Source organism: Erithacus rubecula (assembly GCF_903797595.1).
Source record: "Erithacus rubecula genome assembly, chromosome: 11".
Lineage (NCBI taxonomy): Eukaryota > Metazoa > Chordata > Aves > Passeriformes > Muscicapidae > Erithacus > Erithacus rubecula.
The window spans coordinates 18,747,413-18,772,806 of NC_136663.1; the positions used below are offsets into that span (position 1 = coordinate 18,747,413).

General features: G+C 44.3%; 2 protein-coding genes across 3 annotated transcripts in view; one reads left to right on the top strand and one right to left on the bottom strand.

Moving 5' to 3' along the window:
• STAG1 (STAG1 cohesin complex component) overlaps positions 1-2,231 on the top strand; it is a 159,743-nt gene extending 157,512 nt beyond the window's left edge. Inside the window, exon 34 of the mRNA XM_079314939.1 lies at positions 1-2,231. Within this exon, the coding sequence (XP_079171065.1) occupies positions 1-24 (24 nt within the window). The 3' untranslated portion in view covers positions 25-2,231.
• PCCB (propionyl-CoA carboxylase subunit beta) lies at positions 392-25,394 on the bottom strand. 2 transcript variants are annotated; one of them, XM_079314983.1, is made up of 16 exons: positions 25,200-25,394; positions 23,459-23,578; positions 21,088-21,156; positions 19,940-19,996; positions 17,779-17,892; positions 16,180-16,290; positions 15,899-16,007; positions 14,893-15,013; positions 11,233-11,314; positions 9,697-9,820; positions 8,302-8,409; positions 6,983-7,083; positions 5,746-5,844; positions 5,474-5,567; positions 4,745-4,868; positions 392-2,714 (listed from the first exon to the last, which is right to left on the bottom strand). In XM_079314983.1, exons 1-15 carry the CDS (start codon positions 25,356-25,358, stop codon positions 4,747-4,749), a joined length of 1,590 nt encoding a protein of 529 aa, XP_079171109.1. In that variant the 5' UTR covers positions 25,359-25,394; the 3' UTR covers positions 392-2,714; positions 4,745-4,746. The 2 variants fall into 2 exon arrangements, with proteins under 2 accessions (XP_079171109.1, XP_079171108.1); XM_079314982.1 differs by lacking the exon at positions 392-2,714 and having other exon boundaries at positions 4,599-4,868.

Sequence of the window (25,394 nt, forward strand, 5' to 3'; positions counted from 1 at the left end):
GGATTTGGCATGCCCATGTTCTGAAGTCTGGTGAAGACCTTTTACAAACTTGGAACTCTATTGTTTAGAGCTAGAGGCCTATATACTGTGATAGCTTGTATGAAAACCACATTTTTGATGTGATACGGTTTGATTTTTAACCAAATGATTGAGGTCAACCCCTTGGTGTAGTGACGGAGAGAAGAGGAGCTTCTTAATGACACACGGGAATGTTGGCCAACCCACTCACCTCAGAAGGGCTGACCTAAAAAATCATTTGTATCCCTGTTCTTGACTGTCCTAATACGGATTTTTTTTTTTTTTCTGGATGAGGAGGAAGTTTTAAATTGTTAAGACAGCTGTCAAAATAAACACTGTTCTACATATGTTTTCTGAAAACAACATTGAGTGAAAACAGAACTTTTTAACTTTATTTTTCTGCTGTACAATTTAAAACAGTTTTAACATTTGCCTTTTTATGTTTTCAAAGCTAGCCATTTTTATTAAACCTATGCCTATCAGCCACTGACTAGCAAGGCTGCTGTAAGCAGGTCGTTCTGGCTACGGAAAAGTGTTTTGGAACACACTGGATTTGATCAACATTATGGTACGCTTATGTCCTCTCATAGGCATGGAGAAAAACACTCTCAGAGAAGAGGTTAGAATTCTAATGACGTGCATCTCTGCCAAAAAATTTCAGATTCTGATATGATAAACCCAGATTTTATACTCTTGAGAAGATTTATTTTTATTTATAATGGGACATAAAGTAAGAGATGTCCATGAAGCCACTTTTCCAACAGATGCTGTGTAACATTCATTTTATATAGCACATGGGGACACAAAAACAGTAAATTTTCTATTGGTACTTGCTCTGTGCATTTTTAGCAACTTATACCAGCAAATAAAGTATTCTCAGTAAAACACACAAATGGTTCTCAAGTAATCACTTTGCTGTTTTTACTACCTACTTCAAGCCTGCCAACACAAGGTACATAAACAGCAACTTTCCTATTAAAAAAAATAGTTGAAGGGTGGGGGAAAGGATCACTTTAGCATACTAAAAGTAATTTTAACTGTACCATAAAACAGAGTCTACTTTCCATGCCGTAAATACCCTTTTCCGCTATTTTTGTAAATTAATTTTGCCAGTTAGAAGTACTGTATGTGCTGCATAGAAATTTGTGCTTAGATGGTGAAGTTCTTAAGCTTACAATGGAATACAGCTACATTTTCAGTGTTAACTGTGCATATTGAGAGTAATTCTTTGGAAAAAAATATGATTTTTCAAAAAAGCTAAAAACATGAAAAAAAAAATTCCAAAAAAACCCCCAAAACATTCTCAGCTAATTCATTGTATAAGATTTTTTTTTTTTTGATGTCTTCAATAATTTGGAACTTCATTATGCTTCAATTTTATGACTCAATGTAGTAGCTGCTCCTTACCCAGCCTGGCCTGGCACCAGCAGTGCTGGCCCTCCACAGCTCCAGATCTCCAACAATTGGCCCCAAACTGTTCATCTTTCTGCACTCAGTAGCAGTTGAGATACAAAGCAGACTGACCCACTTGGAGCACAGCAGTTTCAGAGGTGCTTTAGTTTTAGCAACTGCAGCATAATCAATTTTTTCTGTTTCAAACTTACTGAACACCAGCCCAACCCCCCAGTGCCCAGCACGGGCAGGGAAAGAGCCCAAATTCACCCAGCCCAGCACCTCACCCAGCTGAGCTTGGCTCTCACAACACGTGCAGTTCTCAGACACGGTTGCCAAAAATGTTTGACCAGGTAATTCAGCCATTCCTTAGTGTGGGTTGGGGATGTATTGATCCCAAGAAGTAGCTGGAACTTTATAAACCCTGTTACCTCCCTCTGTGCACCCCCACAGCCTGGGGGCAGGAATGGCTGCAGGACCTGTCCCAGGATCACTCTGTGAGCATGGTGGCACCACAGATGTTGCCCAGTTTGAGTCAGAGTCTCAGACAAACCTTGTGCTTCACAGTCCTCTGTGTGGAAAACTGATTCCTAATTTAACATTGTAGAATACTGTATAACAAACATTTATTATCATGGTACCTGCAATGGGTCTCCAGTTCAGTTTGCAGTCAATAGGTTTTTGTATTATGAGTGTCTCCTTGATTGGTTTTGCTAGTAATTCTGTAAATTGTACATTTACAATATGAGGTTTTTTTTCCTTTTGTACAATTTAAAACTGATGCTTCACCTTTCATTTAATAAACTATTCAAAATCATGAGTATGATGAGCACCCTCTTCACTATAGTTTTCTTTAAAGTGCTTGTTTGCACCATCACATTTTGTCATCCCATTTAGCAGCAGGAATTCAAGGAGTTATTAGAGGCAAAATTGTCAGGTAGTTTTCATGTAGTCCAGGCTTCACAACCCGACCTGTGCCCCACTTCCCTTACCCAATCCACCCCAAGAGTGATGGAAACCCTGTCTGGGCTTCTTTCTCTCCTCCACCATGGTGTGAGGTTTGCTTGTGGGGGGTAGAGGGGTGGTTAATGTGACATTGCTGTAAATCTCAGAAGGCCCCACACCAGATGCAAGAGCTGCACTGCTAAAACTTACAATTTCTTGAGCTGCCACAAGGTTTGAGAAGAATTTCTCTCTTCTGCCCTGTACGTCTGAAGTGACCTGAAGGCTGTTAGAAGAAACTGCCAGGGGAAAGGCTTGAAAGCTTTAACAGCCAGCTGGGCTAAATGAAGTTTCACATATTCCTGCAACAAAATATCCTTGTTACTCCAGTGTCTCAGGGAGCAAGGTGCTATTTTTGTACAACCCATGAATGGTTTCTGTAGGGCTAAAGAAAACTGACTGGTTTATCACCTGGCCTCCTTCCTAAGGCAAAAAATCACTGGAGTCAGGAAGAGGAGCAAAATGCAGCAGCTGAGGCACAGGGATGATTCAAAGTCTCAACTACTCCCAAGACAGAGCCTGAAAGCTCAGTCTCCAACTGCTTGTAAGTTACAGCAACTCCTGCAGCACTGAGGAACACAGTAAGTAACTTGCCTTGCTGCTAAGTTCAAGGGCTATGCTTTCTTGAAGGGATTTTATTTTGTACCTCTTGTTTTTTTAGGTGACTGGACTTCAAGGAAATTCTCAGAAACCTGGCCAGAGCAGCTTTTTTTCCAGCATGTCCTGGTAAAGCAAGTGCCTGTTTGGAAATGGAGAGAATCTAAAAGCCCAGTTCTTGTGCTGGCGAGAGACGGGAGAGAGGACAGTCTGTAGCAATACTGAGGTTAGGAAACAACTAACAAAGCTGTACTTTTCTCTTTGTGTTAAGTGGGTTTCTCATGGAGTGTCTCCTTCCAACTCTGGGCAGGCTGAAGAAGCTGTGTATGTATCCCTTCACCTATCACAGCTTCTGCCTCTAAACCAGCTTTACCTTTGGAAAGTCTTCTTGGGCATTATAAACCCTTACAATTGCTTATAGTTAATTAAGAGCTCCCACCACGGCCATGACACCCAACACAGTAACATTTCCATTTACCTTCCCCTGTTGCTGCAGCCAGCTCTGTTCCCTGGGACAGCACCAAGAGCCTTTTCCTGCTGAGGCACAGACATGTAGGATCATGCAGCTCCCCTGAATGTGCTGCAGCCAGCACAGTCAGTGTGTCTGCAACCTGAAGTGCTGCCTCCCATGCATCCAAAAACCTGGGGAGCTGGGACTCCTACTTGAAATGCTCCTTTTATATTGTGCTTTTAGGTGATGTTTAGCTGTTGCTTTCCCTTCCCCAGGTAGAGGCTCCAAGCTCCACTGCACTTTCCTTGGAAGAGAAGCTACCTGGGACACAGCTGTTCTACCTCTCTCCTTCTTCAGGCTCATGCTGGGGAGTGAGCAGCAGCAGCTGCAGTGCAGCTGGGGAGGCTCTGTCACACAACACAGGTGAGTTCCTCAGAGCAGTCAGGTTACTGCAGCCCCTCCTGTGCCTGGCAGCTGGTGCAGCAGCACTGAATGTGACAGTGGCTGTTCTCACTGCCTTGGGGCTGGAGGGCAGCTGCAGCTTCTACTGAGCAGGTGACCACAGGCCCAGGGCTGATCAGAGCAAAACCTCCTGCAGTGATTCCTGGCCAGGCTAGCAAATAATCCCAGAGAAAGGAAGGTGGAAGGAGCCTCTGGAGGTCTCTATTCCAGCCTCTGCTGGAGGGTTTGCATGTGCCACCAAAACTGCCCTTTTCTGTCTGCTGTCCTTAGGAGGCTGTCTGTGCCCCCCCATGCCACCCACCTCCATCCTGGGGCTCTGAGACCCAGATGCTGCAACCAGCAGGGAAAAGCTGCCACAGGCCAGACTAACAACTAACTAACAACTGAGTCCAGGATCAGCAGGGCCTGAGCTCACAATTTTCCTCTCAGAGTCAGTGGTGCAGGAAGTGGAGTCAGATTCCAGTCTCTGGCCAATGGAATACCCTTGAAATCCACAGGGGACCAACTTCCCAGCAGTGGGAGGTGGCCCAGCCCTGCCTGAGCCACCTCGAGGGCCTGTGGAATGAGGGAGGGAATGCTTGACCTTCAGCAATTAGTAACAGCTCACCTGCAGCAGGTAGGGCAGGGTGTGTTGAGTATTAACCACCAAGAAAGGGTGAGCTGGTCAGACCCCCAATTTAAATATATACTGTGATTTATTGATGATTATTGGCAAAATCAAAATGAAAAAAACTATTTCTATTGCCAAGCAGACCTCCATTAACCAGAGTTAACCAGAACTCATGTTCAGGATGTCTCCCAGCATGGGCAGCCCCTGCTCACCCTCACAGTGGGATGTTGGCATGTTTCTTCCAAGGACTGGACTGGGATTTACTGGCCAGTACATCGAGGTCGTGGCAGATGCGTGTGCGAGTGGTCGAAGGCTGGATGATGTCATCAACAAACCCTGCAAAAAATTAAAACAAATAAAAACCTCAACCATGAAGTGTTTGCATCCCAGCCTTCTGTATCTAGGCTAACCCATAAGTTAGCAAAATCAAAGCAATGGTCGGAATAACTAAGTTCACAAGTTAAAATAGCCTGAGAAGGAAACATTCCTGAGTCAGTATTTAAATTATTAATATAACTTGCCTTTTAGAGCACAATTACTGCTCCAAAACTGGAAGTAAAAACCAGTGGAAGAACCTGCTCCTGAGAGTTCTGGAGAACATAACTGAACTGGGCCCTATTCTTCAGGCCACTGATTTGCATCTAGGACTGTATAAGAGATTGTCAAAGCACCTGTGCTATAAAGGAAAAGGCTGAATTTTGAGACACTTTCTACTATCTACACACTGAAAAATGCACTTTGCAGAGCAGTCTCCACTTTTCACCAGGCTCTTTGCAGCTGAAGATGTGTCTTGTGTCCAAGTATGCACAGGCTGTGGTTAAGTATTGCTTTTCTAACTCAGACACGAGTAACTTACTTGTTGGCAAAAGATTTACTCAACAGCACAACTTTATCTCCATACAATGGCAAGCCAAGTGGGACAGTGTGGGAGACAACCATACCTCTCATGGCAGCAGGGAAGGGGTTTGCAAACTTATCCACATACTCCTCCTCTGCATTTGCTTCCTTTCCTCTGAAGATGATCTGAACAGCACCCTGGGAACAGAAGGGCTCAGGTCAGTGACAGTCCCTCAGCCTTCTGCCCTGCTAGCCCTTGCCCACCTCACAGCCTCCAGGTGAGGGCTTGGGAGCATCTCCCCTGCCTGCAGCACCAGGACAGCCCATGGTACTGGAAGGGCACTGCTGCACCACAGTGAGAAGGGGCTGGCCTCACCTTGGCTCCCATCACAGCCACCTCAGCTGTGGGCCAGGCGTAATTCACGTCTCCTCGTAAGTGCTTGGAGCTCATCACGTCGTAGGCACCCCCATAGGCCTGTAACACAAACCAGGGCATCCACTCCAGGAGTGGCCTTGCAGCAGCAACAGCCTGCATTGCTCCTACAGCTTCTTCTAGTCCAGAGACAAGCAGCTGGGGCTGGATTTTACCTGAAGGAGAGCATAAGCATCTCCACTTTGTGGCAGCAATCTCCTAGGAATAGACACCACTTCAATCAGAGCCCCAAAAGAGCAAGGAAGGGGGCTGCTGGTGTAACAAGCCCATTCTGCAAGGCAGGCAGGGGTGGGTCAGTGTGTATCCAGACCAGCAGGCGTCGACCTGCACCCTGCACATGCACACAAACCCACCAGGTAGTGGGCTTCTGGAATTTCCTAGCCAGGGAATGCAGCACTCAGGCTCTGCAGTGCTCCACTCTGGAACTGGAAATGCTCCAGACAGCAGTGATGAACAGATACTGCAGGACTGCAGAGCAAACTGCAGTGCAGTCACTATCAGGGGACTAAACAGTGCCGCAAGGCTGCAGGATTGACAAGTACTGCATGGAAATACTCTAAAAAGAGAAGGCAAAGGAACAGAAAGTTCTTTTTGAGTTTTGCCAGAAAAATGAGCAGGAGGGGCAAAGCAGTAGGGGGAGGGCTAAGGCTCTAAGGTGCCAGCCCCAGAGCTTCTGGCAGCAGGGTATCAGGTACCTTATGGAGAAAGGAAGATGAGGTAGAGCATAGCAGAAGTCTGGGGAGGGAAAGAAGCCACATGAGTGTTCAACCTGCAGACACAGCAGAAGACAGATGCAGCCAGCACTGGGTTTGCAGAGGGAGGCTCAGGAGGCAAGATGGGAGAAAGCAGAATTGCTGCAAACACATGGCATGTCCTTAGTGAGACAGGCTGGGTGACATCGCACAACTACTTGAGTGAAGGCATTCCAGACAGAAAGCAGGGAGCAGAAACTGAAAGTTCCAGAGGGTGCAGAGACAAGAGGAAGGAAGGAGCTGAGGTAATGGTCTAGGAATAGAAGTGGCCCCTTGTAACGTTATACAAAGAGGTGTTATCAAATGGGACAAGATGCAACAATTATAGAAAGCACCACTGGTACAGACAGACAAAGCTTGGTTTAACTAAAACTGCCACTAGTGGAAAGAGGAACTCTGGAAGACCTTCATGGAATTTGCCAGCTTACCTTTCTAGTGATGACAGTGATCTTAGGCACAGTTGCCTCTGCAAAGGCAAACAGCAACTTGGCACCATGACGTATAATCCCACCATACTCCTGAGCCGTGCCTGCAAAGGACAAGGATTTGCTTCACTCCAGGGAATTCACACAACCCCATCATCTGTTACCAGCAGCAAACCTGGCCACCACCACCACCACTTTAATACCCTGGAGAAGAACAAGCCAGGCAGTGTTCTCTGCAGGATACTGAGAAACTCAAAAATTAGAGCAGCAGCTGTTTTTACAGAAAGTCATACAAACTGAAGCAAAGCTCAGCAGATGGGACCTTCCTGGAAACAAAATACGGTTAGAGCATTTTCAAAACTCCAGATGTGACCAGCAGTAGGAAACAGCCTAGAGTCACTTCTGCAGAAACCTCACCTTCCAAGCCCCCTTTTCTAGGCCACACAGAAAGCAGCTTGGCTACTCTACCACATTGAGGCCCTACTCTAAGTTTAGCCCTAGGTCTGAGTGGCAGGGCTGTAACACCCCCTCTGGGCAGCAGGTGGACAAGGTTCTCCTGCTGCAGCAGAGCCTGAAAAGCAACATGTGCCAGGATCAGCTGAGGGACTGCAGCAGATGTGGGTGGAATGTCCTCAAGTGGCCCCAGCTGCCACTGCTCCCTGCCCAGAGCCTGCTGTGCCAGCTCTGCCCTCATCCTGTCCCAAGGGCTGGGGGACAGCACTGGACTGCCTCCCCTGACCAAGCACAGCCTGTGCAGAGCCTCCTCCTGTCGCCACCCTGCCCAGCAAGACATCAAGCAACATCTAAAAACACAGCACAGCATTTACTGGGATGTGGAGCCTCAGTATAATACAGCAATCAGTGTAACTTCACTCCACTTACAACAAGGGCAGCACCTCCAGGGAATGCAGATTTCTTCCTTGCACAGGTCACAGTCACAGCTTTTAGCAGTAGCACAGAGCTTTCCAGAGCATGGTATCCCCAAGCCCGGCCCTGGCAAACTGGCCATCCCAGTGTCTCTACCAGGCTGCTGGAGACTGCAATATTACCTGACTGTGTAATGTCTCTCTCTCCTCAGGTAACTCCTGAACACACTCGTTAGTTAGGCACTAGTTCATTTTCCTACAATTTTTTCTACATTTCATTATTTTTCTGTGATGACTACTGTAGTTAGAATACAGAGATTCTGTCCCAAAGAGTGGGATTTTAAAACCTGGTTTATTTAAGTCTACTGCAGCAAAATTATTTTCCAAGTTCTGAAAATGAGTTTTTAACACCAACACCACCATTCACCATGCTGAACTCTAAAGGGTAAGGCATACCTGGCAGAAACCCAGGGACATCCACAAAGGTGATCAGGGGGATGTTGAAGGCATCACAAAACCGAACGAAGCGGGCTCCTTTCACAGAAGAATTTATGTCTAAGCATCCTGAGGTTAAGAACACAGAAAAAGGTGTTAGCAACTCCAGTACTGCAGTAATTCAAGGCAACTCAAAAATCACACTATTTTAGTTGTGTTGTCTTCTTAAAGTTAAAGCTTAACAGTAGATAATGTGGAGATTATCTGCCATGAAAGGTTTTTCTGGTTTAGAACTAAGATCACAGAACAGGCTACATTGAAAAGCTCATTTCATTTTTCTGATCCCTGTGTGTTAAAGACTTTCTATCCCAAAACATAACAGTTTAATTACATACACATAATTTAAAATATTTTTTCTGTCACTTTCTCTTCATTAGTGTTTTTCAGATCAGTCATATTGGTCATGAAGGTTAGAGTTCTCCATTAAAAAGACTCAAACATTAAACCAATAATAGTTTGAGAAAGATCAGCAGTTCTGGTAGACAGAGTGCAAAGTGTTTCTGTTCTGTTTCAGTGTCATTTAGAATTATATTATGCACAACTATATTAAAACACATTTTATATCAAAGCCTCTATATGAAACATTAAAAAGAGCTGTTAAAATTTAAAATATTAAATGAAGAGTAAATTTATATTAAAACCTTCTGTCTAATATCTAGATGGTCGTATCTTGTAGAGATGAAACAAGTAAAACACCATATTGGGTCATCTGATTTTCCCAAACAAATAGATACAAGATTTAAAAACAAGGAGTAAACAGAACGTTCCAATTGGGGAAGGTCACTTCAGAAATTACTGAGTAAGGAGAGAAGGCAAAATCCTTGGACAGTTAACCAAGGTCATCTTAGCTAGAGCTGCACATTGTACCTTCAGATCTAAACCATGTGAGGTGAAGAGCTCCACAGTTGTGCATCTGAAGGCTTTACACTCTTCAGCTACAGTGAAATAAACTCCCCTCACCCTACAGATGAGTTTTAGGGATTTTACTGCCATAAGTGTACAGTTTCCATGCCATGTTTAACCCAGTTAATAGCATGCTGCTGCCAAATGAGTGGTGCTCTTCTCCCCCCTTCATCCCCACGCTGTACGCAGCTGCTGATCCTCTTGGGCTGGATGCAGGATGCAGCACTGATTTAATTACCTGGGAGCAAGATCACCTTGTTGAGCCACTAAAGAAATGGTTTGCAGTTCGTTTCACAGCTCACAGCTGCATTACAGTGAGGTTCAAGACAAAAGCAAGTGATGGAAAAGACACAGAATGAGTGGAGGAGCACACAACACAACAGCTCTGGCCTTACACAGCATGCAGAGAAAGAGAGGCAAGGCACTGTTAAGAGTCTCACACTGGACTCTAACCTGAAGCTACTTTGGGCTGGTTGCCCACAATCCCAACGGTCCGTCCATTCATCCTGGCAAATCCAACCACGATGTTCCTGGCATAGGTCGGCATGATCTCGAAGAATTCCCTCTCATCCACAATCTGCAAAGGGGAGGGGCAGGCAGAGCCCGTATGAGGCCACAGAGGTGCATAAATACACAGGCAAACACAACTCCGTTGCCTTAATATTGCAACTTTTAAAACAGTTCAGAACTAGCACAGTTTTGAAGGAAACAGATGGAGGAAAATCTTTTAGTCTTTGCAGCCTTCATTGCAAGAACTAACTAGTCCTACAAAAACTACCAAAACTGCCAACTAAGCGTTCCATCAGGGAACACCTTTATGACTGAAGGGAGCCTTTGTCCTGGCTTACAGCAAAATGCAAATCACACGTTAAGAACATCTTTTTCACATCTTAATTAGCAGCACTTACAGACCAATTTCCAGTGACAAAACAGTACTTCCAGGAACTCAGAAGCTCCCAGTGACACATTTGATGTAATCTCTCTTGGCAAACTCAGAGCCCTTTCTTGGAGCTGCCAGCACAGCCCTGCTGCCCCAGGGTCAGTGCTGGGTGTGCTCCAGGGAATAGAGTGCCCAGCCAGCATCCACCTGGAAGCACTCACTCTGCACTTCTCTCGGGCTGGAGCTGTGTGTGCCCTGCCAGGGGCCAACCCTGGTGCATGAGCCACAATCAGAACTCACACATTGCAGGAGATCAGAATTATCCATGGAGCAGTAGCGACACCTACACATGGCTGCCTGGGCTTCCAGCAGAATTCGCTGGTTCCATCTGGTTATGGCAGCTGTTCCCATACACACTGCAGTGTGCCAGTCATTTCATTAGCCTCAGTCTGTAAGTTGTGAGGAATGTAAGCACTATAAAAGTGGTGTTATTTCTTTCCTTAATACTTCCCAAAATCCGTGGGAGGGCTTGGGTTTTTTTTTCCTAATTCAGCTAATGATTTTTTATTACATGACACCTTTTAATTTTCATTACACATAGTGCTGCAATTCACCGTGGAAGAATCCAGGGATTAAAAATACCCTGAGCTTGTTTTCGCCACTAAAATGTGTCTAAAAGCAGCCAGTTGCAAATTGTGTATTTTCAGAAAAATAGACATCTATTTTCTTATACTGCACATGTACATAACTCTTAGCATAAACAGGGAAGGGTAAATCTCTGCAATATGGGTACTTTACTACTTTTATACAGAAGTGCTAAAATCCAAGACAGATACACCAAGGTGCAGGGAGGGGCCAAGCAACAGAACTCAAGGGGGTTCTGACCCCAAAAAGAACTGAATTGCAGCATCTTTCATCTGTATAGTTGTGTATACAGCATGAGATGCATGCTGAAAACAAATCTTGGGATTCTCCACAGGCAGAAACAGTCACTTGTAAAGACTGAAATAAATAAGTAATATATCTTCAGCCATGCTACTGGTTTCTGTCAATTATTTAGACCCAGAATGTAATACATGCATGTTTAATCTGAACACTGTCAGACTTACAGAGTGTATGATGTCCAGCATATCATAGGCTTTGGTTGACTCACTTGGGACAATGGTGTCCAGCTCTGGAACCAGACGGTCACTGTGGAGAGCAAGAAGTGTGAGCAACAACATTTAAAGCCCAAATGAACACCAAGACAAAAATCTCGGGTAAACATTTTCACTTCTCAGAAACTTCAGAAACCTCCTCAGATATGGGGAAAGGAATGGGTTCTCCATCTCGGGCAGCCTGAGCAGCCTCCTCCTGAAGGAGACCCCTGTTCCAAGGCACCTGTGCCTGGGAAGCCCTGAGCAGCAGGGCCCGGCCGGGCTGCAGGGGGCACTGCCGGCTCGCGGGACACGGCCGAGAGGCTGCAGGGGACACGGGGGTGGCGGCAGCACCGCTCAGCAGTCAGGAACGGCGGCAGCAGAGCCCGCTCCCTACAGCCGGCCAGGCAGAGCCCTTTTCCCGGGGCAGCTCCCTGTCACACAACAGCATCTCAGGAACAGCACACTCCCCCTGCCCTGCCCACGCTGCCACCCGGGGCTTTGAACACACTGAGCTGGAGGAAACCTTTCCATGCTCATTTCTCCATCCTCAAACAAGCAGAGAGTGGGGAAAACACACGGGGGAAACATAACCACACTCTGTGTCTTCCCTCCACTGGCTGTGTTTAAAGACTCCTCTTTCTCCACTTAGAGTGACACATTTTCACGTGGAGTTTTCCTGTAACAGAGACCCTGCCTAGCCATCAGCAGTGCCAGGATCAGTTCCCCAGCTTTGATCACATTACCCTCATTAGGGACCCAATCAGCAGTGGCACCCACTAGGTCTGAGGATTCAGTGCAGAGGTGTCAATTTTTATGAGTCACCACTGAGGTGGTTTCAGGGAGTATTATATTTGTGCTATTCCATAAAAATACTGATCTGTGTTTGTTACTAATGGTGTTTCTATGGAGTTCTTACTGAATTAATATTTTAACAATGCCATGATTTAGAACATTTTGAATAAGACAACACAAGACTCTAGACAAACAATTTAAAACTGAAAAAAATGATACGTGGTTTGACAAAAACAGACAGAAGTTAGAAGTACAACCCCATGGCTGTGCTCCCTCAGACACTGGGGATGAAGGAGGCACAGCCCCAAGCAGGGAAGGAAAGAGACACAGCTATTTATAGAACAAAGCTGACAGCAACACTTCAAGTGCTTTTTCCATACACATACAAATATTGCATACAAACACTTGCATAAAATGATATAATGGAACCTTAATCTGAAGTCAAACTTGTTTTAATATACTAAACCCCAAGATAAACACAATTCCAAATTTTCTTGTCCATAAAGTAGATACAGATGTGCTCCAAGCTCTGTCCTGCAACCTTTGCTACCCCAAAGTACACAAGTAGAAAAATGAAATTATTGCTTCCATAAATTCACAGCGCTGAAGAAAATTTTAACAGCATTAAAATAGCATCAACCAAATGAAGACATTATCCAGGATACCACATTTGAAAATCTCCTTCAAACATCTACAGACAGAGCACATCTGGGGCTTGCTGCTGCACTCATTGGGCTTAAGAGGTGTTTCTTACAGATGCCACTTAGTGGGACAGAACTGCTGCTCATTGTTAAAGCCTGTGACAGCTGGAGACACTCGCACCGAATGGACACTGGGTTTCATTCAATGCAGAAGTGAAACTGTGCTTAGTTACCAAGAGCTGGCAATAACCTCCCCCTGAAGTTTGTAGAAACACAGAGAGAGGTAAAATCCCACCATGCTGTACAGCAAATGCATCAGACATCTCCCAAAGGCAGGGGACATCTCACCAGGAACAACTGGGTACTGCAGGAAACTTGTAAATCCTTGGAACTCAGGCCACTGACAGCAAACACTCTCCAACACAAGCTTCAGCAGCCAAGGCTGGCATTTTTCAACACCAAAAAGAACTTAGCTAACTAAAGCAAAAAACCAACCAAACCACCCCCCAACAGCTCCAGGACTTCACAATGAAAGCACAGGTAGGTTACATTTGATTTGCATAATTTGTGGCAATTTTTTGGTGTGAAAACAATGCAATAAGAAAGCAATTACTCTAGAGGAATGGACTGGGACTGGAGCAGGTGTAAGGATCAAACACATCAATCGCAAGCAAAAAGAATCTATTAAGATGTCAGTATGTCCAGATGAAGTAATACCAATATGTGCATTAGGACTACAAATGGGAGAACTATTGGAGATGCTGCTATAAAACCAGACAAATTTAACCAATAGTCACACATATAAAGGCTACTAAATTGAAGTTCTTAGTACAAATTGCATTTATTATATCTCATGCCTTGTAAAAATTAGTTCGTTTTTTCTTAAGTGAGACAAATCTCTTACACCTTAGTAGCTACAACCTGACACTTCTCACAAATAAACTGCCTGTTATAAAGTATGTTGAGTTGAAAAATGGACTGCTGCTTTTATGGTGAAATTAAAATACCAAAATCAAGTCTGTAGAGAGCAATTATCCCAGTACAACTTGTTGAATACTTACAAAGATCACAATAACCTCAAACAATCACCCAACTCAGCAAGTAATACAACAGATTTGCTTTGGTTTTGTCACTATCAAACCAGAGCAGTCAAGAACAGGACAGAACCAGACCAGCACAGTTTAATGAACTCCTAAAGATCAACACCTACCTCAGAAAAATTTAGGACTGGTAATTAATTGACCTGTCTGGCCATTCTCTAAAAGAAAATGGCAAATTTATTTTTTTAAAGTAAAAAATGCATCTCGGGGACCAGCACAGTGATTTGTAAAATCAATCCAAAAGCACCTCCCCAAACAGTTACACAGACACTGAAAAGCACGGTGAGGGATGATGAGAAAATACCCTTCCAGATTCACATGTTAAAATCATCGCAATGAGGAGCCCCAAGACACATGACACACATGTAAGGAGCTGAAAGGAACATATTCAGGCACCACTCCCATGCAGGGGAGTGCAACAGCCTCTTGAGGGTTCCCTAGGGAAAGGGCTGAACTTGAGTACAACTGGAGCTTGGGTCAAAATGCTTTTACTCCACTGACATTCTCTGCCTTCCAGTCCTAGCAAGGCTCTCTCTGCTCAGTGTCCCATGCTGTCTCTGGCTGTCTCTCAGCTCCTGGAAAAATTCCCTGATAAAAGTCCAGACAGTTGCCACTTTTCCCCTCTTGACATGGCTCAAGTCCTTTCTGTATTATGTTGCCAACTCCAAAATGAGCCTGAGACAAACACAAATAACACACAAAGCTTTCTGTCTCCTTGCTGCCTGCCCATCTCTAACCCTTATGAGCAGAACTCATCCAACAGACACAGCTGACAGAACAGGGCAAGTTCTCCCCACTGCCACTCACTGTGCTACTTCCTACCTCTCTTACTTGTTCCAAGGGCCTGGGCAGCCCACCTGGACAGAGATTGCTTTTCCCCACATTCTGCACAGAGATGGGCAACAGCCCTTTCAGAAAACAGAATTAAACCTAACAGTGAACATACACATATCAGAACATTTCCCATATTCACATCCCAGAATGCAGAATTATCTGCCAAGACTCCAGGCACACAACACCCATGTCTGTGCCCTGTAAGCCAGAGAAGCCATGAAATGAAATGCTCAGAGCTCCCAGCTCAGCCAGGCTCCCCTTACCTCTGATCATGGCACTCGCAGACTGGAGCTGGATCCCGGTTGCTCAGGGGTAAATAATTAAAGAACTCTCGCAGGTTCAGCAGAGCATCGATGTCGTTCTCAAAGGCTCTGTGTGCAACTCCTGCACAGACACAGGGAGGGAAATCATTGTACAAGCTTTTCTTTCCAAATATATACCAATAAAGACAGAAACAAGCAACAGCAAGACTCTTTAAACTTGAGCTATTAACAATAAGGAGCCTTATGCCACCAAATCTGACCAGTTAAAAATAACTAGAAAACATGTGCTGTACCAACGTCCTCCAGAACAGGTCTGGATTGTTGACCTCATATTTAAAATAATCTGAAGTGGTTTATCAGATGGCTCCAGCCTTCTGGAACTCTGTTCAGGTTACTGTGCTGTACCCATGTGTTGGACTACAAGTGCTCTTTCTAAAAGGGCTGGATCTGGGCAGCATCTGTGTGTGTGGTTTTGGTTCATCATCAGCGCAGTTCACACAGCATTTGAGATCCCACAATCATTTGAGTCTTGAGAAGATTCATGACTCACAGACAATTTCGCAGAGGGGAAACAAGGGAAGAGTGCTTCAGCTCACACTACCAAAGGGTTTATAGTTAAGCAGTTCAATCAATCACATCAGTAAGCAAACAAGGGACTGTTGAGAATCTTGCAACCCATGCAAATGTCTGGACAACAAACAAAACCCATCCCAGGGTTAACTTTGCTAAGCCCTGCCCCCTGACAGTCTTCCCATTTCTAGCATCTTTTGTGAGTTTGCTACTTTCTGTTCCAAAACTCAGAACTCTCCCACATTCCCACTTGCCATCCTTTGTGTTCTGTTACTAAACAGGAGCTGCAGGAGACCTTGAACAGAGTCAGATCTTTTGCTTAGGCAGAGCTTTGTCCCTTAGACTCATCTGCATTGGCTAATGGGCTGTTTAGCCAGAAGGACTCTCATTTACTTTGAGCACAATTAGTATGTTCAGTAAAGCTCCCAGCTCTCACCAGACACTGCAGTGTGTGTCTTTGCACCCCCAAGCTGCTCCTGCGTGACATCTTCATTGGTGACAGACTTCACCACGTCAGGCCCAGTGATGAACAGGTAGGATGTGTCCTGGGGAAAGGGAAAAAGCAGAAACAGTGAGTGCCAGAGCCAAGCTGCAAGAGCACCTAAGGAACAGCCACAGCCTCTAGAGACTTCCCCCAAAATAAGAAGAGAGGGACAAATTTATTCAAAAGGCTGCATTGCATCAGTGTCACAGCAGCAGCTCAGGACACACCCTTACCTTCACCATGAATGTGAAATCAGTTAAGGCAGGAGAATACACGGCTCCACCAGCACATGGACCCATGATGAGAGAGATTTGGGGAATGACACCAGAACACAAAACATTTCTCTGAAATAGGAAAAAAATTCTGTTTTTACCAAAGACGTGTCTTTAAATCTGTGCCTAGATTCTGCAAGAATTCACCATCACAAACAGGACTGTTTTATCTACTGGCAGACAAATATCTGGAGAGAATCTCTTGATGCAAACTGAACCAAAATGAGTTTGTTATTTCTGGTTTTCTTCTTTCTGTTCCTGTACAGTTGATTCCCTACACTATGCAATCACTGCCAAGATACAGTCTTTGCAGATAGCCTGAGCCACCTCAACAGATGCTGCTAGGGCAAAAACTGCACTGAGCCTGGAGTTAGGAGGAGTGGGTGTCCCTGACATTTGAATGTGTAGGTACACTGTGCTCAGAGGTAGCAGTAAGCTTACTGACCAACTTGAGGAGAGATTCTTTTAAAATCAGGTTTCTGCACCAGCTTGAGTTTTACACAAAGGTGAATGGCTGCCATCCAACATGGATGGTGTGCTGCCCAAAAATCCACTTACATTGTTTATTGCACAACTGCATCACAATGACTTCTGTAACTGTTCCTCCCAGACTGCACCACCTCAAAACCTGTCAGCATCTGACTGACCTGACATCCCATCTGCTTTCATGCTGAAAGGATAGTGTTCTATGCACACAATTGGATGCAAAGTATTTTAGCATACAAAGGAAATGTCATTTCTAGGAAAAAATGAGCAGCAGTGTGCCTAGGGGAAAAATTCTTGCATTAACCACAAAAATCCTCTAGAAAGAGAAAACTTTCACCAGTGCAATCAACACTGGACATCTCCAGCCAGTAAGGTTAGCACTGAACTGAAACACATTTCTTTGAATAGAAACCTCTCTGGCTTGCATGCCTGCTTTCCCTGCCACCTTGAAACTCTTATTTTGCTTCCTAACCCCCATCTTGACAGAACAGGCACTTCACTGCTTCTGATAGGAGCTTTCCAAGTTTCATTTCAGTGCACAGTGCTTAATTTAAGTCCCTCTTTCTCCAGTGGAAATCCTTCACCTTTTACAAACCCCATTGAAACTAACTGCTGTGTGAAATTGATAATATAACTGTATTTCCAAAGAGACATAGGGAAGCTGATAGAACATCACAACCAAAAAAACCACTGAACTATGGTGTACCCACCTGTTTCAAATTGATAAATGCTCAGAGAAATTACATCCCAACACAGACAATTGAAAAAATTGGTGTAAACCAAGAAGTTAAGTAGTTGCTTGGGGTTTTCTTCCAATTAAGCAAATTGCCTGTTCTTTCATTCTTACTACACATTGGATCACAGAGCTTTACAGTGCTCAGCATCACCTCTGTTTAAGACATGGGTACATTTGCCCAAAGCCGAGAAAAGAACCAAGGTCTGAGTTTATCAGACTGTTTTATCCATTGGCTGAAACAGAATGATAACCTTAACATTCACTTACAAACACCCACTTGCATGTTTTGCCCACCTTTGTGGATGCCAAGCTCCTTGCCCATCCAGCAGCCTACTCACCAAAAATATGTCTGCATAGCCTGCTAAGGACTCCACTCCCTCCTGGATACGGGCTCCTCCAGAGTCATTCAGCCCAATCACAGGTGCTCCAACCATGGCAGCTTGATCCATGATCTAGTGATGAACATAAACTCCTCAGTATTGACCCAGCTAAGCCAAACTCCTTCCCAGCTGTGTATGTCCACATTCAGCACTGGATTTGGATAATGCAGGAAGTGACACGGTCACAGGAGAGGGACAATTTCTCCCTGTTCATAAGGGGCATCAACTGCACCTCAAACATCCTCTCAGGTATATCCCATCTGCTCTTCAAAGTTTGTTGCAGGGGTGGCTGTGGAACCTCTTTAAGCTGTATATTCTAATGCTTGATTACCCTTCTTAGAATTTCTTTGGGAAGAGTAAATTAAATCTTTCCTCCAGAAATTTAAACATTACATCTATCTTGGAACACAGCAGTGAGGGAGAGCAATTAGCTATTCTGGGCCTGTACTTTTGTAAACATTCAAGTACCTTAAATTTCCCTTCAGTCTTCATATTCCTCTTCATGTTTCTAGGCTAAGCACCATCAATTCAGTCCCACATCCTGTCTTCTAGGGCTCTGATCATTTTGGTTACTTGCTTCAAGATCATACACAATACTACAACAGAGTCTTAGTAGGAGGACTGAATTCCTTACATTCCTCGCACAAAATATTCCTGATTATTGAATTCCAGTAAAATGTTTACCATTTTCATAACACTAAAGCACTGGCACATTATGTTAAGATCTGTTTTAACATCAAGATCAGCTTTAGCTCTTAAATAATGTTTGCAGAACATCAGTTAATCCCCATTTTGATTCTGAAGTTGCTTTTCCCTGCCCTTTCAATCATTGTTATAAAATTATTTCAGACAATCTTTAACTTGCTAAGTGATTTCTAATCCACTTTCAGAGTGGAATTTATATTGCCCAGAAACACAGAAACCTCACTTGGTGCCACTCAGGTCAGTGGTATCTCAGGAGACCCAAAACTCCAGCCTGAACAGGACTGATAGTAAATACCTCTGTGCAGTCCTCGAATTCACTGACATGACTATATATAGACTTTCTTTTCCAAGGCTCTTCCAAATTCTTCCTAAACACACATAAAAGACTGAGCCCCAAAGCAACTGATGCCCCCAGGGCCTTCTAGCTTTGGAGCCCACTAAGAACAGCACCAACCTGGAAGGAGACTCATTTTTTCTAGTTGTGATCAGACCCTGCTGCTTTAGACAGAAGAGATGAAAGAAAACCCACCAGAAAACACCCAATCATTCCAGTGCCACCAGTACAGACACCACAAAGCTCCAGTGTGAAAGAGTAATTCAAGTCCTTCCCAATATCAAGACCTGGTAAAAGCAAATAGTTGTTATCGAGCTCAAAGTCTTCATGTTTTCTGTTGGATAGTCTGAACAATCCCTTTAATCTCGGCTTGTCTTATTGCTAGAATCTCTGGCATGCTTCCTTCTCACACAACTCCTGAGGAGCCTATGCCAAAGAATAGTTATTCCCACAGCATAAAAGACCTTGAGCACTAAAAATTTTGTTTCTGATTCTATGGCAAGAAAATTCAGGAAGATTTCCAGTTCACACCACTCAAAACTCATGCATGAAAGAGCTCTTGTCTCCCCAGTCCTGGGATTCAAAAACTTTTCTAGCAAGACAAGCAGACAAACAGGAATAAATAGCCACAAGTGTCTGATAAGAGAAACTTTCAGGGTCAAGATGACCTTCAAGTTGCAAAACTGTTTAGCTTCAGGCTGTTTACTTGTTATATTTGCTTTTTTTTTTTTTTTTTTCAATATTACACACTTTCACAGCACACTGTTAAGAGGAAAAAGTTTCTCCAAATTAATTCCTCATTTCTCTAGTGGACAATGAGTAGTGAATTTATATTTGTACTTGGCAAGTCTCTCATCCTTTGAAGTAGAGTAGAAGACATAACTTAATGTAACAAAGTGTGTATTACCTGGAAAAGCTCACTCACACTCAAAAAGTTTCCAGAGACACCACTCTCAGGCATGGCACATGCCAGAGCCCACTAAAGTCAGTCACCAAACATTTTCTTCTAAGTCATTATCATAACAGACTGAAAAAAGGATGCTGACAATTTTTTTTTTGTTTTCTCCTGTGCCACATTACCTTGCAGATCTTCTGAGCATGAGCTCCAGACAAACTGCCTCCAAAGACAGTAAAATCCTGAAGGTGAAGCAAATTTTCAGATTAGGGAAAAAATAATTTCAATAAAATGTTGTCAATTATTACCAGTAAATAATATAATCCTACAGTGCTCTGTATTTGCTATGCTGTTTCAAAACAACTGACTCCCTCAGTGCAGCCTGCAGATCATCCCAGCTCAACACAAGCCTCCCTTACAAGGAGGAAATACAAATCTGGACACATGTCACCATTCTAGACTCATGAGTTATGTCCAAGAGTTATTATTCTTCCAGGGTACAGTAGAGACTATGTCAGCCAAAAGGCCTAAGCAGACAGATTTATAACAGGCCCTGGGACTGATCCAGAAAAAGAGGATATTGACACCTGCTGGCACAAAGAGAGCCCAGACAGCTCCTGGGGAGTTTCTCTGCTGCATTCCCACTGAGACTTACTGCCAAAGAAGCCCCAAGAACTGTGTGGATGGAGACAGCATGGCTATGACTAACAGTTGAAGCAAAAAGGCTGGGCATCTCAGGAGGCAGCTTAATTTGGAGGGAAAAAGGTCTTTAAATATAAAAAGGGAGGGGTGTATAATGAAGGGGCACTCTTAAATTCTACTAATACAAAAACTGCCCTCTACTTGTGTTCTAAAATGAAGGTTTGTGCTTGGCTCCTCTCCACCTGTTCAGGCCCATGTAACAGTGTCTCTCCTTGAAAGGAGAACACATCCAAGACAAAAAAGGCAGAGTGTATGCCTTGCTCCAAGGTGACACAGCCACAGTCACTTTGGCCATGGGAGCAAACGGAACAAAGGCTACTTTGTGGACCAAAACAAAGCAGCACTTACTCATGATCTGAAAAAAAGCCTTTCTTACACAGTGAGTGACCAAGATAAGTCATTGCCTAAGATGTTTCCTCTGAAAAACTTTTATTTTAATATTAAAAAATGCATATTTAACATAAAAAGTATATTTTACCTATTTATATGCTATCACAAGCTTTTTTGCTTCTTCTTCTCTGAGGGTGCCCTGCTCCCTCCTACAGGTACATTGCTACATGGCCACAGTGAACTATCATGAACTTATTTCAAAGAATAAGTTCACATTATTTAAAAACAAGTAAAACTTTACCTGACTGAAAACATAAGCTAGTCTCCCATTAATCCGTCCACGGCCAGTCACCACACTGTCACCAGGATACTGCAATAAAAACAGTAAATAAATAAAAACAAATTAATGAAAATGAAAGATAGGAAAAAAACAAAGCAACAATCATGTCCACTACAATTTCCACAAACTCCTACTAAGACAAAGCAAAGACTGATTTCCTAGGAGGTCTCCTCTTCTCTGTTTGCAGTGAGGGCTCCACAAAGATTTTGCCCAGCTGTGAAAAGGAAAACTAGAGGTAATAGCTCATATTCATTATGTATTGGAGTAAAGATCAGTGAACTTAGCAGTTTCCCTTTGTATTCAGCACATCTGGAGTTAAGGCAAATCATGTCCTCAGAGATAGGATGTACGTTTTATCAGGACTAGCTGATGTTTTTGAAAGAATAAACATAGTGCACAAACCTCTGAGGTGTTGATACAGGATAAAAAACAAACCTGGATAGGTCCAAAAATATAACTACAGCCACCTCAAATACTTGAACTTGACAAGTCCCATTTTTCACCCTGCAAATAAGGGAAGAAAGAACTGGCCAAGGAAATGGAGCCTGTGAGTCTTAAAATGTGCTTCATCTATATTATATTAATTTCTAGTGAAGAAAATATACAGAAGTCTTTCAAGACAACAGTAGGAAAGGAACCTTACTAGGCTGTCAGTAAAAAAGGGAATTTCAGACACTGAGTACTTTTTGTTGTTTAGTATTTAAAAAGAAAGAAAAAAGGAAAGAAAAAAAGAGAAGGGTGTGAAGCAGGGCCCACTCTAAGGGCCATTTATGCCCAGGTGGTTTGTTGTGAGGAAGGTCACACCTGTGACCTTCTGGTGCCTTTACTCAGGCTGCACACACAGCACTGCTCTCAGCCCCTGGCACACAGAGCAGCAGCACAGATTTGTACTTTAGCCACTGCCACGTGCAGGTGACTCCCAAAAGCCCCAGCAGCCCACAGAGCAGACTGGATGTGAGCACAAGTCCTACCTTATCCTCATAAAGTTCCAGGGACACTTAAAAATTCAATGCTAAACTAATACTCTACCTCAGTGGCCACAGTTAGATCATCTGCTGTGAAACTGTGCACTGTAAACACAATCAGCTCACTGAAGGGTGAATTCTGAATCACAAGGGAAAAAATTAACCCTCTTATGAACTAAGGACTCTGCTGCTGCTCCTATTATCAGAAACAGCAATTTGTTATCAACAGTGTGGGATGCAGCATGGAGAAACTCAATGAGAGGCAACATAGCAGTTATTTGAGTTTTCTGGGAAACAGAGTTAAAAAAAAATAGAGGAAAAAAGATGATTGCTCTGCTATTCTGAAAGGTGAGGAGGTCTAACACAACATCCTTCACAGCACCAAGTGCCATCAGCCTCCAGACAGACACAAACAAATCCTTCATCTTTGCAGTTCCCAGCGCCCCTGATGGAACCCTGCTGCCCCCTCCCTCATCCACAGGCTGCAATCCTGCAATCTGAAGGACTGAAACCCAATGAAGTGGTTTAAGGACTGCACTAACAGAAGTTGTAATCACTGTGTGCAGCACAGGGCACACGCAGAGCTCTTCACCCAACACCACAACCCACAGCAAACAGCCTTTGGCTGCAGGAAGATTCACAGTTAACAGGAACATCAGCACCAGCCACGGACATCCCAGCAGCTCACTGGTCCCTTCTACCAAACCACAACAGAACACTTTTCCCAGGTAGCACACTATCAGGCATCAACATCATGGTGTGAGACTTTGGGGAGCCACAGACATTCCCTGTGTTTGTGGAACTCCCTGTACCATGTTGGTTTAGGATACATGGCCAGAAAAGTGCCTCAGCAAGCAGGGTGCAACTGGCTAACAGAGCAGTACAAATGCTGGGACTTCCAAACATCCAGATTGGATTGTAAGGTCCTAAAGGATTTTATGACTGTAGTTTGGCAAGTATAAAGATGGATCTGAGTTGTCTCATCCAATAACTCTAATCCTAGCTGTAGGAAGCAGAAGTATCTACCCTGATTTGTTCCTTGTACCTGATCTGATTGACAAAATTGCACCAACAAGCAAAGCTCTGCAGCCTCCTCTACTGTTTAAAATGCAAATCTAAGACAATACAGGAAGGTATTTGATCCAAACAGATGAACTTACAAAAAAGGTACCAAGTTTAGACAATAGAAAACTCTGTAAGCTGTTAAATGGAAACTGAGTGTAATTAGAGAAAATTTACAAAACAAAATTATACATAAAAAGAAAGCAAGCAATAGAAATCACATGAACAGAAGAGCACATTTTCAACCAGCAGGATGGCTGCACAGCAGAGGATGCTGAAACAAGAGTTATATGAAATAAAACTACCTTATTCTTACTAGAGTCCATCCCAAAGTCAGTACATCTGTGTTCCACAAACATGTCATATTCATCAAAAGTGTCAGGGTCCAATAGCAGCAGAATTCTTTCCCTTGCTGTCAGCTTTCCCTGAAACAGAGGAAGCAACAATTAACAGTCATCAGGTGGGTCTGGCTGCTTGCTGACCCCCAGGAGATGCAGTTTAATCAAGCAAAACCTCACTTGATTTGCTATACTGGGTCCATTAAGCAACTGCAGGTACCCAAAGCTGGAAACAGCCTGTGTAGTGATTACCCTCATCAAAAACAAACATAATGCAAGCCAGACTCTGAAAAGAAGGCTGATTGTTGGAGCAGCACTACCACAGGAGAAAGGAAACAATCTCAGAGACTTTTCAACAGGATATAAATGCATTACAGCTATTTTTGCCTACACACTTAAATACTGCTATTAAGGCCTTTTTTCTCTTCTTAACCAGGGAACCCTTCCACAGCTAGACCACTCATTCCCAACAGCTCAGGGTTCAATTCACCACACTCAAATATAATTTAACTGCAGTAAATAAGAGGGAAGAGGAAGCATGACAGCCTGCAGGGATCTTATGTCAAAATCCTTCTGTTCTTTTTCCTGCTGGACACTTTTAGGGGTAAAAGTAGGGTAAGGGCCAAGAACAGAATCAATTGATCACATATACACATCCCTTGCTCAGTGTTATGTAGTATAAAATGACTGCAAAGTTCTTTATATCTTAACCTACCAAACAAATGTTATTTCCAACCATGGCAAGCATCAGTCTGCAAAGGGCAGGGCACCTGGGTTGTCTCCTTTAGGAGATGATGTGACCCACATCAACGTGACATTATAACACAGCTCAGCTTCTACAAAACATCTGTCCAGTAGGCCAAAAATCTCATGAAAAGCAGAAATGCAGGAAAGCTTAAGGTAAGCCATAGTTTTAGTTTATATAAAACATAGGCTGTTCCAGGCCCTAGACATGCAGAAGTGCTTGTATATTGGTGTGTCAGTGTCCTGAAAGTAACTCAGTGAGACTGAACTCTCCTCAGGGGTTGTGTAACTGGGGAGAAGCACTGCTGCTGGGCAGACTGATCACTGAGGGAGCCCTCATGGGAATCGCCATTCCCACCTCCTAATGCCTACAAGCCCCCGTGGTACCACCAGGACCTTGCACCACACTGAAAAGGCAGCCCAGCAAGAAGCAATAAACAGAAGCAGGAAACTTCTGCAGTCACTCCCATCAGCACTGCCTACATTCTGAATGACAGAAGCAGGAGACTAAAACCCACCTGTTGCCATCCCTCCCACCTGTCTTCTCCTATTCTAATTCTTTGCTCTCATCTCAGAGATCAGCCTAAATTTGCAACAGCAGTGTGAAGATGAAGCTGTTGCTCAGAAGTGTTAAGCAACCTAGGACTGACTTACCATCACACTTACAGGCAGAAGTTGCAACTTTTGTCTACACTACTTTTCATACATATTACAGTCAATCTCGGTGACCACTCTGAGGTAAAGGAATTACTAAAGCAGTTGTTCTTTTTTCTACCCAGAGTAACAGGCAATGCAGTCTTTAGCGCTGCTTGAGGAAAGGGGCAAACGCAAAGGGGCGTCTGCAGGTGCCATGCGAAGCTGCGAGTCCCCAGAGCCGAGCGGAGCCCCGCCGTGCAGGGCCTGCCCTCCCCGGCGAGCGTACGCCCGGCGGCAGCGGCACGGGGCTTAGTTGTGCTGGGCTCACCCGCTTGTGCTGGGCGTCGATGCGGGCCTGGCCGCCGCCGAGCAGCGCGGCGCGGCGCTTCTCCTCGATGCGCTGGGGCACGGGGGGCGGCCGGGCCCCCGAGGCGGCGCGGCCCCGGCACAGGCGCACCGCCCGCCGCAGCACCCGCACGGCCGCCATGTCCCGCCGCTGCGCCTGCGCGCCCGCCCCGCCCCG